General features: G+C 38.9%; 1 protein-coding gene across 3 annotated transcripts in view; it reads right to left on the bottom strand.

Annotated features, from left to right (window-relative positions):
- UBAP1 (ubiquitin associated protein 1) overlaps positions 1-15802 on the bottom strand; it is a 70288-nt gene extending 54486 nt beyond the window's left edge. The window contains exons 1-2 of one of the 3 annotated variants that reach the window (XM_010840113.1): positions 15600-15802; positions 15227-15310 (exon numbers count right to left, since the gene is read on the bottom strand). In XM_010840113.1, coding sequence (XP_010838415.1) covers positions 15227-15263 — 37 coding nt within the window. In that variant the 5' untranslated portion in view covers positions 15264-15310; positions 15600-15802. Of the gene's footprint in view, positions 1-15226; positions 15311-15599 lie in introns of those variants that run through there. The other 2 variants (XM_010840111.1, XM_010840112.1) reach the window with 2 other exon arrangements.
- Between the last annotated feature and the right edge of the window lie 228 nt (positions 15803-16030).

Consider the following 16030-nt stretch of genomic DNA (forward strand, 5'->3'; position numbering starts at 1 on the left):
CAAAGAAAGCTGAGTGCTGAAGAATTGATGCTTTTGAACTGTGGTGTTGGAGAAGACTCTTGAGAGTCACTTGGACTGCTAGGAGATCCAACCAGTCCATCCTAAAGGAGATCAGTCCTGAGTGTTCATTGGAAGGACTGATGTTGATGGTGAAACTCCAATACTTTGGCCACCTGATGCAAAGACCTGACTCATTTGAGAAGACCCTGATGCTGGGAAAGATTGAGGGCAGGAGAAGGGGACGACAGAGGATGAGATGGTAGGACGGCATCATGGCATCACCAACTCAATGGACATGAGTTTGGGTAAACTCCAGGGGTTGGTGATGGACAGGGAGGCCTGGCGTGCTGCAGTCCATGGGGTCGCAGAGTCGAACACGACTGAGCGACTGAACTGAAGCACAGAAAACGAAGACTGACAACAGAATATACAGTGACTTTTAAAAAGGTAAGTTTTTTAGTAAAAAGATTAGGGTTCAAATTCCAGCTCTGCTACTTACTATCTACGTATCCCTTGAATAATTTAACATCTGTGAACTTCAGGTAATCAACCTGTAAAATGGGGATAGTAATACCAACAACTTCATTGGTAACTGTAAAGATTAAAGAAGATAATGCATATAAAGTACTTAGAACAATCTTAATCCATGTTACGTTTTTAATACATGTTAGCTAAACAAATATCTTTAACAGTGGATATTTCCATTAGTGGAATTTTTCACATTTATACTTTTTCTTTTTACACATCTCTGTATACTAAGTTTTCAAAGTAACTAGTTCATATTCCAAACAGTATGATTTTTAAATCCCTCAAATGAGTACAAACTAAAACAAATAAACCTAACAGTACATCAAGTTAGAAAAGTGACAACAAAACAAAAAATAATTTCATGTGACTGTGTGTGTGTGTTAGTCACTCAGTAGTGCCTGACTCTTCGTGGCCCCACGGACTGTGGCCCATCAGGCTCCATTGTCCATGAAAATCTCCAGGCAAGAGTACTGCAGTGGGTTGCCATTCCCTTCTCCAGGGGATCTTCCTGACCCAGGGATTGAATCTGGGTCTCCCACACTGCAGGTGGATTCTTTACTGTCTGAGCCACCTTTAGAACTCAGGACTCTAACTGTGCATATTAGCAAAACATGTAGTAAGAACTTAAAGAACTACAAAGATTTTAGGCCTTACTTTTTCTTATTAGCAGTAAAATCAGCATTGCTACTTTAAAGCTATTTGTATATGTGCAATACAGCATATAAGTAATTATATTTATTGTAAGGGACCAAGATTTTTCAGGTAAGAGGGAAAAAAAGATAGGTAAAACATTAAAGAAATACAAACTATTAAAACTAAAAAAATCAATACAAACATATAATTTTTGTATAAGGACAGTACCAATGAGTATCTCTAGTACCCAAATTTTGAGCTCTCAAACTCATTTCTGCACTTCATTCTTTTTTCCTCCAGTTTTACTCAGATATAATTGACATTGCTATTATTCAGTCACCCAGTCGTGCCCGATTCTTTAAGACCCCATGGACTACAGCATTGGTCAGGCCAACCTGTGCTTCACCATTTCCTTAAGTTTGACCAAGTTCATGTCCATTGCACTGGTGATGCCATCCAGCCATCTCATCCTCTGATTCCGTCTTCTCCTGCCCTCAATCTTTATCACGGACTGTTCCAAAGAGTCAGCTATTTGCATCGGATGACCAAAATACTGGAGCTTCAGCATCAGTCCTTCCAACAAGTATTCACGGTTGATCTCCCATGAGACTGACTGGTTTGATCTCCGTGCCATCCAAGGGACTCTAAGGAGTCTTCTCCAGCACCACAGTTCCAAAGGCGTCAATTCTTCGGCACTCCACCTTCTTTACGGTCCAGCTCTCACAACCATACATGACCAGTGAGAAGACCACACCCTTGACTATACCGACCTTTGTCGTCAAGAGTAGTGTCTCTGCTTGTCAACATGTTGTCTAGGCTTGTCATAGCTTTCCGGTCAAGAAGCAAACGTCTGCTGATTTCATGGCTGCAGTCACCATCCACAGTGATTTTAGAGCCCAAGAAGAGGAAATCTGTCACTACTTCTACCTTTCCCCCCCTCTATTTGCCATGAAGTAATGGGGCTGGATGCCATGATCTTAGTTTTTTAATTATTCAGTTGACATACAGCACTGTATAAGTTTAAAGTATACAGCATAATGATTTGACTTACATGTATCATGAACTGATTATCACAAGTTTAGTGAACATCCATCATCTCATATAAATACAAATTAAAGAAACAGAAAAAATTCGTGTGTGTACATGATGAGAACCCAGGATTTACTTTCTAAACAACTTTCATATATAACATAGAGCAGTGTTCATTACATTATAGTGTACATTACATCCTACTACTTATTTATAACTGGAAGGTTGTACCTTCTGACTGCCTTCATTCAATTCCCACCCCCCCCATTTCTGTAGTCACAAATCTAATCTCTTTTTTATGAGTCTGTTTGTTTTTGAAGTATATTTGACCTACAACACTATGTTAGTTCCTGTTACACACACAGTGATTGGTATTTCCATACATTTCAAAATGATCACTATGATAAATCTAGCTATATGTCATGTCACTATACTGCTACCGACTATGTACCCCACACTGTACCTTTCATCCTCATAACTCATTTACAACCACCATCTATTTGTTCTCTGTATCTATAGTTTCTGTTTTGTTATGTTTGATCATTCGTTCTGTGTTTTAGATTTCAGATAAGTGAAACCATAGATTGTCATTGTCTGATTTATTTCACCTAGCATAATATCCTCTAGGTTCATCCATGTTGTTACAAATGGCAAGGTTTCACTCTTTTTTATGACTGAGTAGTATTTCATTTTGGAGAAGGCAATGGCAACCCACTCCAGTACTCTTGCCTGGAGAATCCCAGGGACGGGGGAGCCTGGTGGGCTGCCGTCTATGGGGTCGCGCAGAGTCGGACACGACTGAAGCGACTTAGCAGCAGCAGCAGTATTTCATTTTATATACATATTTATATGTATACATGTATGCTACATACCATTCATCTGTTGATGGACACCTGGGTTACTTCCATATCTCAGCTATTGTAAATAATGCAGCAATTAACACAGGGATGCATGTATCTTTTCTAATTACTGTTTTTGCTTTCTTTGGATAAATATTCAGGACTGGAATTGCTGAATCATATGGTAGTTCAACCAGTCCATTCTAAAGGAGATCAGTCCTGGGTGTTCTTTGGAAGGACTGATGTTGAAGCTGAAACTCCAATACTTTGGCCACCTCATGCAAAGAGTTGACTCACTGGAAAAGACTCTGATGCTGGGAGGGATTGGGGGCAGGAGGAGAAGGGGACGACAGAGGATGAGATGGCTGGATGGCATCAACTACTCGATGGATGTGAGTCTGAGTGAACTCCGGGAGTTTGTGATGGACAGGGAGGCCTGGCGTGCTGCGATTCATGGGGTCGCGAACAGTCGGACACGACTGAGCGACTGAACTGATGGTAGTTCAATTTTTAATTCTGGGGGGAATCTCTACACTGTTTTCCATAGTGGCTGCAACAATTTATATTCCTACCAACAGTGCATGAGGGCTCCCTTTTCTCCACATCCTCTCCAACACTTGTTATTTGTTGACTTTTTGATAATTGCCATTCTGAGAGGTGTGAGGTAATATTTCACTGTGATTTTGATTTGCATTTCCCTGATGATTAGTAATGTCGAGCATCTTTTCATGTGCCTGATGGCCATCTGTATGTCTGCACTAAGAAATGGTTGCTTTCAAATATGGATAAAGAACTTATAAGATAAACCTGGGCCATCTGTTGTACATGAAAATAAGAAAACTTCCAAAGATGTACAGGTTGTATCAAAAGGCTACCAAATTTTTAAAAACTTGCACATCAAAAATAATGACTATAATTGGTTTAAACACACATTATAAAGCCACAAGTCTATGATGATATTCAAAGATCCATAGAAAACCATCAGAAAGAAAAACAAACCACAAATAACCTACTACTATTAAGATGACTATTATACCAACTTTGAAATTGGTAATTAAAAGAATTAAGCATTCCTCATTCCTTTCCAGTAGGAACTACACTTCAGGATAACCCTGATTATGAGGGAAAGCTCTTCTTTAGAAGAATGGCACCTCATAAACATAAATGTGAAAAAAACAGCGTGATGATACAAGTTCATAACTTCTAATTATATAATTGATTCAAGTAAGTATCATCACTGGATGTTAAATTATTAGGTAAAGATTAACAGGGAGCTTTATAATAGGATGGGGCTGACACCATCTGAACATAACTAGAATCACAAAAAGTGGGACAACCATTCATTATGTACCTCCTGATGGGATGTAAAAAGAAGGACACAGCACCACTTCTATGATGGCTGCTACCACCAAACAACAGAAACATGAATTAAATCAAGCTTCGAACCCTTTCTTTACAAGAATTAGAGGAGCAAGCAAAAAAGACAACACAAGAACACACAGACAAATCCTAAATTTGGAATACCTTCAGGACAAATAGCCTGGTTTCTCCAATGAAAAGGTGATAATTACCATATCACAGAAGAGACTTAACAGACCTGAAAACCAAACAAGTGATAAGTATGGACCTGACCTGTGAATGGAACAAACTATCTGTAAAGTGACACTTCTAAGACAATAAGAGAAATTTTCATATAAGATGGTTATTGCATTATATTAAGGAATTACTAATAATTATTAGATAATAGCATGATAATTATATTTTTTAAAGAAAGTTAACTGTTTTATCAGTTAGAAACACATAATAATGTATTTATAGGAAAGTTTGAGATTTGCTTTAAAATATTTCAGGGACTTCCCAATCCCCAAAAAAGGGAGGAGAAAAGACTTGAAAAAGATTAGTCAAATGTTGATCTTTGTGCAAGCTGGGCATTGGCCACATGGGAGTTCATTACACTTTCTTCTTACTCTCTGATACACTTTAAAATTCCCATAATACTGAAAAAATAAAAAGGAAGCCTAAGATATTTTTAAAGTGGTTTTATTGGACCTAGGACTGAACAAACCATTTTGTACAATAAAGAATTTGGTTAGCCTTTGTCTCTGGTTCTGGGAAGTGAAAGTGAAAGTCGCTCAGTAGTGTCCAACTCTCGACGACCCCATGGACTATACAGTCTATGGAATTCTCCAGGCCAGAACACTGGAGTGGGTAGCCTTTCCCTTCTCTAGGGGATCCTCCCAATCCAGGGATCGAACCCAGGTCTCCAGCATTGCAGGCAGATTCTTTACCAGCTGAACCACAAGGGAAGCCCCTGGTTCTTGGAGGTATCCTCTAAATCCTTGGAATTTCCCAAGTGATACAAAAATCTTTGTTTTTCTTGGTGGGCCCCAGACCATACTTGATAGTTTATGCTAACAAGATGACTTAAGGGACAGAAGATGACCATACCAGAAAGACAAATCATGTGATTAGAAGGGAAAGATTTTTTTTTTTTTTTTAGAAGGGAAAGATTTTAAGCCATGTAATATGTTCAACCTTGAGGGAGGGGAAGAGGAGGGCTGGAGATCAAATTCAACCTTGTGGCCAATGAATCATGCCTATGTAATAAGTCAATAAAATGAAATCTGGACACAAACTCTGCTGAGCTTCCTGGTTAACAATATTCTGTGGATCTGGTGACATGATGATGTGTCAGGAGGGTGACACATCGTGATTCCACCAGGAGAGTATTTGCATGTTTCTGACCTTCCCAGGTTTCACCCTATGGCATCTTCTGACTAGTTCTGATTTGTATACTTTTTGCTGTAACAAATCTGTAATCATAAATATAGCACTCTTCTGAGTTCTGTAAGGCATTGTAGCACATTATCTAACCTGAGGGCTGTGTGGGAACCTCTAAATTTGGAGCAAGTTGTTTCAAGATGTTCTGGGAACCCTTGAGCTTGTGGCTGGTATCTGTCTTCTGAATAACTATGCCTTTAACTTGTGTGCATGTGTGCACGCGTGAGTGCTTAGTCCCTCAGTCATGTCCGACTCTGCAACCCTCTGGACTGTAGCCTGCCAAGCTCCTCTGTCCATGGAATTTTTCAGGCAAGAATACTAGAGCAGGTTGCCATTACCTCCACCAAGGGATCTTCCCAACCCAGGGATCAAACCCACATCTCCTGCATTGGCAGGTGGATTCTTTACCACTGTGCAACCAGGGAAGCCCATTAACCTAATTCTAGGTAGTGTCAGAATTGCACTGTGAACTCATAAAAGACATTTAGGGGACAAGTGAGGAAATGTGAGTAAGTACTGATATAATACGATAATATGAAATTATTGTTGGGAGTTCCCCAGGGGTCCAGTGGTTGGGACTCAGCACTTTCACTGCCATGGCCCAGGTTCAATCCCTGGTCAGGGAACTAAGATCCCACAAGCTGTGTGGCGTGGCCAAAGGAAAAAAAACAGAAACATTGTTTACCATAGATGGTTGGGCATGGTTAACAGTAGTGTATTTATGAAGAAAAATGTCCTCATTTTTTTTTTTAAAGTTATATAATATTCTAGTGTAAAATGACTATAATTTAACTTTAAAATATTTCTGAAAATAAATCACACAGCAAAAATGTTGTTAAATCTTGTTAAAAGGATACCCACAAGAAATTGTACACAATTAACTAAAACGAGTCAAAAGAGCACAGTAAGAAAACACAGGAATATGCAAATAGAATTCTAAAGTGAAGAGGTATGTTATCTGGCTTTCATTTTTCCCCTCTAATGGAAAAACTAGCTATATAATTACTTTTGTGTGTGTGTGTGTTAGTCAGTCATGTCTGACTTTGCAACCTCATGGACTGTAGCCTGCCAGACTCCTCTGTTCTTGGGATTCTCCAGGCAAAAACTGGAGTGGGGAATCATTTCCTTCTCCAGGGAATCTTCCCGACCCTTTGTTCCCCCCTTAAAGCTGGTTCCCAATCAACTTCTGTTGATTTAAAAAAATATCCCTGCATGGTCACAAGAAAAGGCAATTAATTTCTCAGACTTATATGTCTCATTCATTCAACATCTGTTTAAGGTGTACCTACTATTACTGCCAGATACTTCTCTAAGTACTTTGCCCACAAAGGTTCATACAGTCAAAGCTATGGTTCTTCCAGTAGTCATATACAGACGTGAGAGGTGGAACAACTGATGCTGAAGCTGAAGCTCCAATACTTGGCCACCTGATACAAAGAGCCGACTCACTGGAAAAGTCCCTGATGCTGGGAAAGATTGAGGGCAGGAGAAGAGGATGCCAGAGGATGAGATGGCTGGATGGCATCACCGATGCAATGGACATGAACTTGGTCAAACTTAAGGAAATGGTGAAGGACAGGGAGGCCTATTGTGCTGCAGTCCATGAGGTCACAAAGAGTCAGATATGACTTAGTGACTGAACACACACACAAACACACACACACTTCTCTAAGTGGCAGCTATAACAGGACAGAACACCTCACTGAAATTAATTCTAATGGGGGACGTTCTCTGGTGGTCCAGGTTGGGAACCGCCTGCCAATGCAGGGGACGCGGATTCAATCCCTGGTCTGGGAAAATTCCACATGCCATGAGGCAACTAAGCCCATGTGCCACAACTACTGAAGCCCGTGCTCTACAACAGAAGTCACTGCAACAAAAAGCCCTCGCACCACAATTAAGGAGCAGCCCCCACTAGCCACAACCAGAGAAAAGTCCACGCACAACAACAAAGACCCAGCACAGCCAAAAATTAAACAAATAGATAGACTATTAAAAGAAAAATGCAAAAAGACAATGGCACACCACTCCAGTACTGTTGCCTGGAAAATCCCATAGATGGAGGAGCCTGGTAGGCTGCAGTCCATGGGGTCGCTAAAAGTCTGACACAACTGAGCAACTTCACTTTCACTTTCCACTTTCATGCATTGGAGAAGGGAATGGCAACCCACTCCGGTGTTCTTGCCTGGAGAGTCCCAGGGACGGAGAAGCCTGGTGGGCTGCCGTCTATGGGATCACACAGAGTCGGACACGACTGAAGCAACTTAGCAGCAACAAACATAAAAGAATAAATAAAACTTACTGAGAATCGCTGGATAAAATGTAGTACATTACCTTTAGAAAATAAGGATATTAGCTGACAGTGAAAAGGTATTATGCTTGTAATGAAGCACATGTTAAAAACTTAACGTAATTTTCAAAACTGTATGTTGAAGTCTTACTTAGTTTTGAAAATACCATCACATACATCATCTTATCCAAACCTTACATTCTATGAGATATAAGTAAGTATTCCTATTCTTGTTTCACAAACTAAAAAGTTCAAGTCTGAAAGAGATGATTAGTTTTTAAAAAGGAAACCTGAACTACAACTTTAGACCTTTAAACTCACTCTATAGTTCTGATCATTGCAATATAATCTCTCCAGGCAAAAGACACTAATTAAAAAGCTTATAATAAATTAAATTTTTTTAAAAAATCTCATAAAAAGTCCCAAATCAACCTCACATTATAGTAAATTCAAAAGTTTACTACTGAAAGTATGATCCTTGGGCACAACATAACCTGAGAATTTCTTTAAAAATGTACAATCATAAACCTACCCAGAATCAGAATCTACATTTTACCACAATCTCCAGATGATCTACATGAACAATAAAATTTAACAAGGATCGAGAACAGTTTAAAAGAACTTTTCACAACGATAAAAATGTTTTACATATCCACTGTCTATGTGGCTATCATATTGGACAGATCAAGAACATTTCAAACTAGAATTCTGCCTAAATATAATTTCTTACCCACTAAATAAAATAAGCCTGTTATCGTAACATGTACTCTTTCACTAGACACTGTCAGCAATACATACAGACTAAACCATTTTTTTAAAAAACATAACTCAAAATGTATAGCTTCCTAGAGACATTTGGAGTAAGACTTATGTTGTTATAGAGTAAGTCATACATTATTACTGGCTGCATTATATAATTACATTTATAAAAGACTCATTTAATAATCTTCCAATAATTTTAATATGGGCTTTCAAAGAAGAAATGTTCCATTATCTTTAAATTCTGCTTATATAAAACGCTGAGATCTCTGAATAAGCCACGTAAGTGAAATATTATTATAAAAACTACCTACTACAAGGATGAAGTTAGATTCCCTATTAAATTATAAAAACTAGGTGGAATTTCCTGTTTTAGAAAATGGATGGGACATTTGAATGAATGAATAACAATAAACAATAAACAATTCAAGACCGTCAGTGATTTTGAAGTATTTCAGAACAAAATTTGTGGTAGGTTGGTTGGTTTCCTATTGTTATTATCACTTGGAAATAGAATAACCTTTGATGGAAGAAATTTTTTGAGATTTCACTAGCTACCCCTAAAACCCACTCCACATGAAAGTGAAGTGAAAGTGAAAGTCACTCAGTCATGTCCCATTCTTTGCTATACAGTCCATGGAATTTTCCAGGCCAGAATATTGGAGTGTTTCAGTTCAGTTCAGTCGCTCAGTTGTGTCCGACTCTTTGCGACCCCATGAATCGCAGCATGCCAGGCTAGTCTTTCCCTTCTCCAGTGGATCTTTCCAAACCAGGAATCAAACAGGAGTCTCCTACATGGCAGGCGGATTCTTTACCAACTGAGCTATCAGGGAAGCTCTAAAATCCACTCCACATAATAATTTGTAATCTAACATTGGACTTTGAATTCCGCCCACAGAAAGGAATCATTTATCATACATGGCGTGGAATAAGGTATAATCTACCAGAAGGAGGAAAAAAGGAAGCTCCTGCCCATATCCTTCCCCAATGAACTCTAAAAGGAAATATTAACACTCACAACTACAGGAAGATATTAGGATTAGGAAGATCTCATTCTTACCAATGAAGGAAGAAATGAGAAAGAGGATATGAACTCTGCCTGGGACTAATACCATGATGAGATGTAGCACAAAAGAAGCAAAGCCAGTCTGACCTTGAGTTTCCAAAGGGTTAATAAAGGTTAATTTATTAATAAATTAATAAAGGTTATCATTTAACAAAGGTTATTAATAAATTAATAAAGGTTAGGGATAGGCCATCCAGCCTATCCCAACGAACAGTAAAAGACTGAGAATTAAAGGTAGCCAAAGATGGAATTTAGCATCAAGATCTTTAAGTTTGTTTTTCTTATCTATTTACCCATCAAACCTGAAGGTAAGTAAAAATTTTCTATTATACTTTTCTATAAACTATGAGGGACATTCTAAAGTATGGTATTTATGCAAGGACTCTCAAAAATCTAGGGAAATAGCTTTCACAAATATCAAAGGTGTACTGTATATCACTATACAGTATTTGCAGTACAATTAAAGCCTAGTGGATGTTTTATATTTCCACGTGATCTTTGCCAGGATCAGGACATCCAACTCCCTAGAAGAACAGTTCCTTCTCATGAAAAGAAAAAAAGTTTTTAAGAGGTTTAAATACACAAAAGAGAAATTCAAATCCCTCAAGATTTTAATAAAAATAACCTAACAGGTAAGAGTTTAATGTGGATAAGAGACACAGCCTAAAGAACTGGGCAGAGTTTAAAAAACAAAACAGAAAAACTATATCCTCCATCACATACGTTCTAGCCGATTTGCGATTTTCATCGTAACTTTTTTTTTGGTCGTGCTGCACGGCTTGCAGGATCTTAGTTTCCTGACAGGGACTGAATCTGAGCCCTCAGCAGTGAAAGCACAGAGTCCTAACCACTGGACCACCAGGGAATTTCCCGTCATAAATCATAACTTTAAATAGTTTCTCCAATACTAACAAGAGTTATTTCATTCTTTTAAAAGTATCTAATGAAATTTAAATACCATAAACATATGATACTAATCCCACCTCCCAAAAAAATACCCTCCACATAAACAACTTGTTAACTGTGAAAATGTACATATTTCTGTTTAACCATGTAATTACATTCCACCTAAATATATAATATTATATTACTTGAAAATAAAGACAAAAAAACTCTTCCAAAATGTTTCCAAATCAGCCCTTTAACAATTCACAATTATTCTTGATAAAACCCAACACTAGACAGACTAGACATCAAAAAATCTTTCTGAACATATCTTAGTAGAAATCCTTCTGCTCAGAATAAGTGACTCATTATGAACTGTTCACACAAGAAAACTCTCTCACTGTCAAACCACATGGTTAACATTTAGTAAAACGTATGTGTTCACTAAGTTGCTTCAGTCGTGTCTGACTCTCTGCGACCCTACAGACTGTAGCCAGCCAGGTTCCTCTGTCCAAGGGATTCTCCAGGCAAGAATACTGGAGTGGGTTGCTATGCTCTCCTCCAGGGGATCTTCCCAAGCCAGGAACTAAACCCGACTCTCTTACATCTACTGCATCGGCAGGCAGTTCTTTACCACAAGTGCCACCTAGGAATCCCAATAAAATGTATACATCATTCACAAACCTGTTATGTTTCCCAGCTTGGGGAAATATACATAACCTGTGTGTACAATTCAGGTTGCTTTTAAAATCCTTTTAAAACCCTCTGGCCTGGGATTTCCCTTGCAGTCCAGCAGTTAGGATACAAAGCTTCCACTGGAGGGGGCATGGGTTCAATCCCTGATCAGAGAACTAATATCCTCCATGCCACACAGCCAAATAAATAAATATTTTTAAAATAAAAAATAATTTAAAAAAAAAACCCTCTGGTTCTTAAAACTCCAAATACAATACGAGCACAACTCCTGAGAAGTTGGCCTTTCTCATCAAGTAAATATTGGTATTAAATGTCAGATTAGATGCCACATGACACATAAACTTTAGTACTTATTAAAATAACATGCCTAGCAGAAGAGGACTTCCTAAATATGATACAAAAAGCATAAAAGTCTGAAAAGTTCATTCAGTTCATTCAAATCATGAACTTTTCTCATCAAAAGACTATGAAGAGATGGTAAGACAAGTTAAAAACTGGGAGAGAATATCTGCAAACCATAAATTAACAAATAATTAGTATACAAAATACATAAAGTATACAAAATACATAGTATACAAAATACAAAAATCGATCAGAAAAAAAAGAAGACTCAAAAACAGGCAGAGAACTTAACATACATATCAGAAAAATACAAATGGCTAATGAACATACAAAAAGATGCTCAACTTCAGGAAATGCTAATAAAACAAAGTAGATACCCAAATCTTCCAAACCTAAAAGATTAGAAAAAAATTTAAAAGTCTGACAATATCAAGTGCTGGGGAGGAAGTGAAGCAACCAAAACACACACTGCTGGCTCTCGACTCAGTAAACCACAAGATTCACAAATACCATAAACCAACTCAGTGAGTCAAACACTGGAAGTGTTTAGTAAGCGTTAAGCAACTGACAATGACCAATCCAAATTCTGAGAACACAAGTGGATTACTGCCAAATACAAATTTTGGCCCTTGATGAACCAGGTCTAACCTGACTCAGCAATTATAAAAACTTTTAGTCCTTTACCCAGTTTATACAGTTCATTTTGTTAAGTACAAAATATTCAGGTATTTATTTCCTCCTAGAACTGATGACATCTTAAGTGACTAAAACTGTAATGAACTATTTATCATTCCAACGCTATTTCAATGAGAACAAGTAGTTTAAAATGGCATTACTTTTAAAACTCATGCTTATAGTTTAAATTTACTTCATAGGAATTGGAGTGGCCCTGTGACCATGTTAGAGGGGCAAAATGATGTAACAGACAGAGTCAGTGAAGTTCAGTGAAGTTGCTCAGTCGTGTCCGACTCTTTGCAATCACATGAACTGTGGCCTACCAGGCTCCTCCATCCATGGAACTTTCCAGGCAAGAGTACTGGAGTGGATTGGTATTTCCTTCTCCAGGGGATCTTCCCAACCCAGGCACTGAACCCATGTCTCCCACATTGCAGGCAGACGCTTTACCATGTGAGCTAACAGGTAAGAGTAAGGGCACTGAAATTGGACTAAATGAATTTAGAGCAGTAACCTTAGTTTAAGTTACTCAACTTTTCTGATCCTCAGTTTCCTCAATACCTAAAAAGCAAGCCTATCTTTGTCTACCCAAACAAATCATAGGAATAAAAGTGAGATGATGTAAAGTGTTTAACAATGCCTAGCTCATTAACATAGACCCAGTGTTAGCACCTATCCCTCTGTAAATCTAGCTCTCATCTAAAATTTTTAAAATCTGAAATGTTAATTCTCAATTCACAGGAAAATAATATTCTTACATTCAAATTATTTTCAAATACTACAAGACATCATGTGCTATGAAAAGCAACACCCTGATTACATCTTTCTCTAACTGAAAGGCTCTTTTCCTATAAGAAATTAGATTCTGGAAAAGAGGACAGATTTTCAGTTATCTTCACGACACAGAAGTAAGGATTCTCATGCTATGTGGGAAACTAAATCCAATTGATTTCAAGCTTCAATTCAAGGTTTTCTTGATTCTAAGAAGCTTATTTAATACTTAATGGTGGAGGTGGTTGTTTAGTCACTAAGCTGTGTCCGATCCTTTTGCAACCTCCTGGACTGCAGCTCTTTAGGCTCCTCTACCCAACAGATTTCCCAGGCAAGAATACTGGAGTGGGTTGCCATTTTCTTCTCCAGGGAATCTACCCCACCCAGGGATCAAACCAGAGCCTCTGGCACTGGCAGGCAGATTCTTGACCAATGGGCCACCAGGGAAGTCCTAATACTTACAGTACTGCATGCTAACTTTTGCATTTCTTGAGAAAGGCTATCTGAAGAAAATTACCTGTAATGATGACCAGATAGTAGCTTGGTTTTGGTTTTGGTAAGTCTGTGGAAAATATGGTTATGCTTTAAACAATCTACATATGGAAAAACCTCAAAACATTCAACAATATAATTAAATAACAGGAAAAATGTATAATACTGACAACTACACTCCAGTAATGAAGATACATTTATAATGCTGAAAAAATTCAGAGAAATTTGAATTAAACTTCAGGAATCCTCATTTTAAATACCTTACCATTGTCGAGATATCAAAGAAAAGTCACACAAAGTGATATTTGCCAACCCAAGAAATGGGAACTAACAACTACTGATGAGAACTCGTCACAGACGTAATACAATCATATCAGGATACCGTCTTCTTCAGAAGAAAAAGAAAAGCTTTCAGATATACAAAAAATATGTCATGATGAAAAAAAAAGTATGTTATGATGAAATACTGAGTCAAATACTACACAATGGAAAAATTCAGGAAGTTCTTATATTTACATAATTTCCTTCCTTAGTCTTCATTTCCAAAAAAACATTTTTTCTTCCAATGAAGCTGTACAGTGATAGAGTCTCACTAGAGAAACATTAATTTTCCCATTTCCATAGTTATAATGACTTATTAATGCAACACAAAGTAGGCAGTAATAAACATTGAATAAGTCACAAATGAACAGGATGGATTAGAAACAAAACTTTAATTTTAAAAACCTACTATAAAAACACACCAAAAAAATCCTACTTTATAAAGTAGGTTAATGTAGACAAAGGAATTCTTTTAGACCTCGGACATTTTACATTCTTTGCTACAAAATAATACAGCAACTTTAACTTTCAGTTTGGGACACTTACAAGAAAGAACTGGCTATCACTAAAGACTAAGTGCCCTGTTTTTCTTATCATCAAATCTGGCAAAATTCTAAAGAGAAATATCTATCAAATCTACTCAAATTCTAAAACACTGATAATTAGAACTGAGGAAAGAAGCCCCATTAAGTGGAGTGAGAACAAAGGCTACTTAACAGATAACTACCAAATCTGTTTTTGCAACACTCCATGGAGTTTAAAAACTCTGAAAATTTTATCTCACTTTAATATAAAATGTATTTTTATGGCCAGCCACAGTTTAAACGTGTGGAGACAACACAAAGGTCAGAGATCACTATTAGAGATCAAATAAATGAACTATAACTTCATATTTCACAAGAAAGATTAGGAACTGTTTCTGAAGTCCAGGTGGACTGGACAGATAAGTCTCTACCCAAGAAACAAAAGCAGCAAGAAGACCAGGCAATGTCGAATATATCCCCAAAGATCACTCGCCCCGAGTCTGGTCTCCTCCCTTTCCCCCTAATCTCATCGCCTCAGAGAAAACTAAATCTGTATCTCAGGTCCGCAGCTCACCCTCAACTCCCCATCACTCACCTTTACTAAAACCTAGGTCCCTCGGTCTCCCCGACATCCTCTATTTCCCACAGAGCTCTCGTTCCAGACAGCTACGTACTGCGCCTATTTTCCAGCAGAACATTAGTCCCCTTAATCCGAACTCACTTATCTTTCCGCATCCCATCTGCCCTCCGCCCCTTCAATGCTGGTCCCCTCACCCCGTCCCTTCTCCCAGAATCCTTCCCAAGTCACCCATCCCTGGCTCTTGGCCTTCACACCCCCTGAGCTGCAGCTCCTTCATTCCACTCCGTCTCCAGCTTCCTCCCTGTCCCTCCCCCATCCGTCTCCCGGTACCGGCTCCCACTCCCAACTCCGCCCCTCTCCTACCTCCCCGAGCGAGAGGCCCCCTCACCTGAATGCCGCAGCCGCCGTGCCAGAAGCCGAAAGGTGCTGCCGCCGACCGGCCTCCCTGGCTCGGTCCCTGCTGAGCTCCTGACGGCCCCTAGGAAGAGCGAACACTACCACCTCCAACTCTGCCCGCCCCGGGCCAGCCCGTCACCGTAGTCACCGCCAGTACCACAGCCGCCATGTTGAAGTCCCACTTCCCTCCTCCTTCCCCTCACCGCTCCTCCCTTTTGGGCGTCTGACGTCGTGGCGTCGTGCCCCACCCCTCGAGCCAATGGGAGGAGTCATGGTGACGTAGCTAATTTCCCCTAGGAGTCAACATCTGCTTGTATCTGGAGGGTTGCAATTTGAACAAGTGAACCCGACTCACTAGAGGGTTGGAGGAAAGCTGCGGGGGTCACCGAGAGGGTAATGCGTAGGGGTTGGAAGAGCCTCCCA

Source organism: Bison bison, unplaced genomic scaffold (genome assembly GCF_000754665.1).
Source record: "Bison bison bison isolate TAMUID 2011002044 unplaced genomic scaffold, Bison_UMD1.0 scf7180017864141, whole genome shotgun sequence".
Classification (NCBI taxonomy): domain Eukaryota; kingdom Metazoa; phylum Chordata; class Mammalia; order Artiodactyla; family Bovidae; genus Bison; species Bison bison.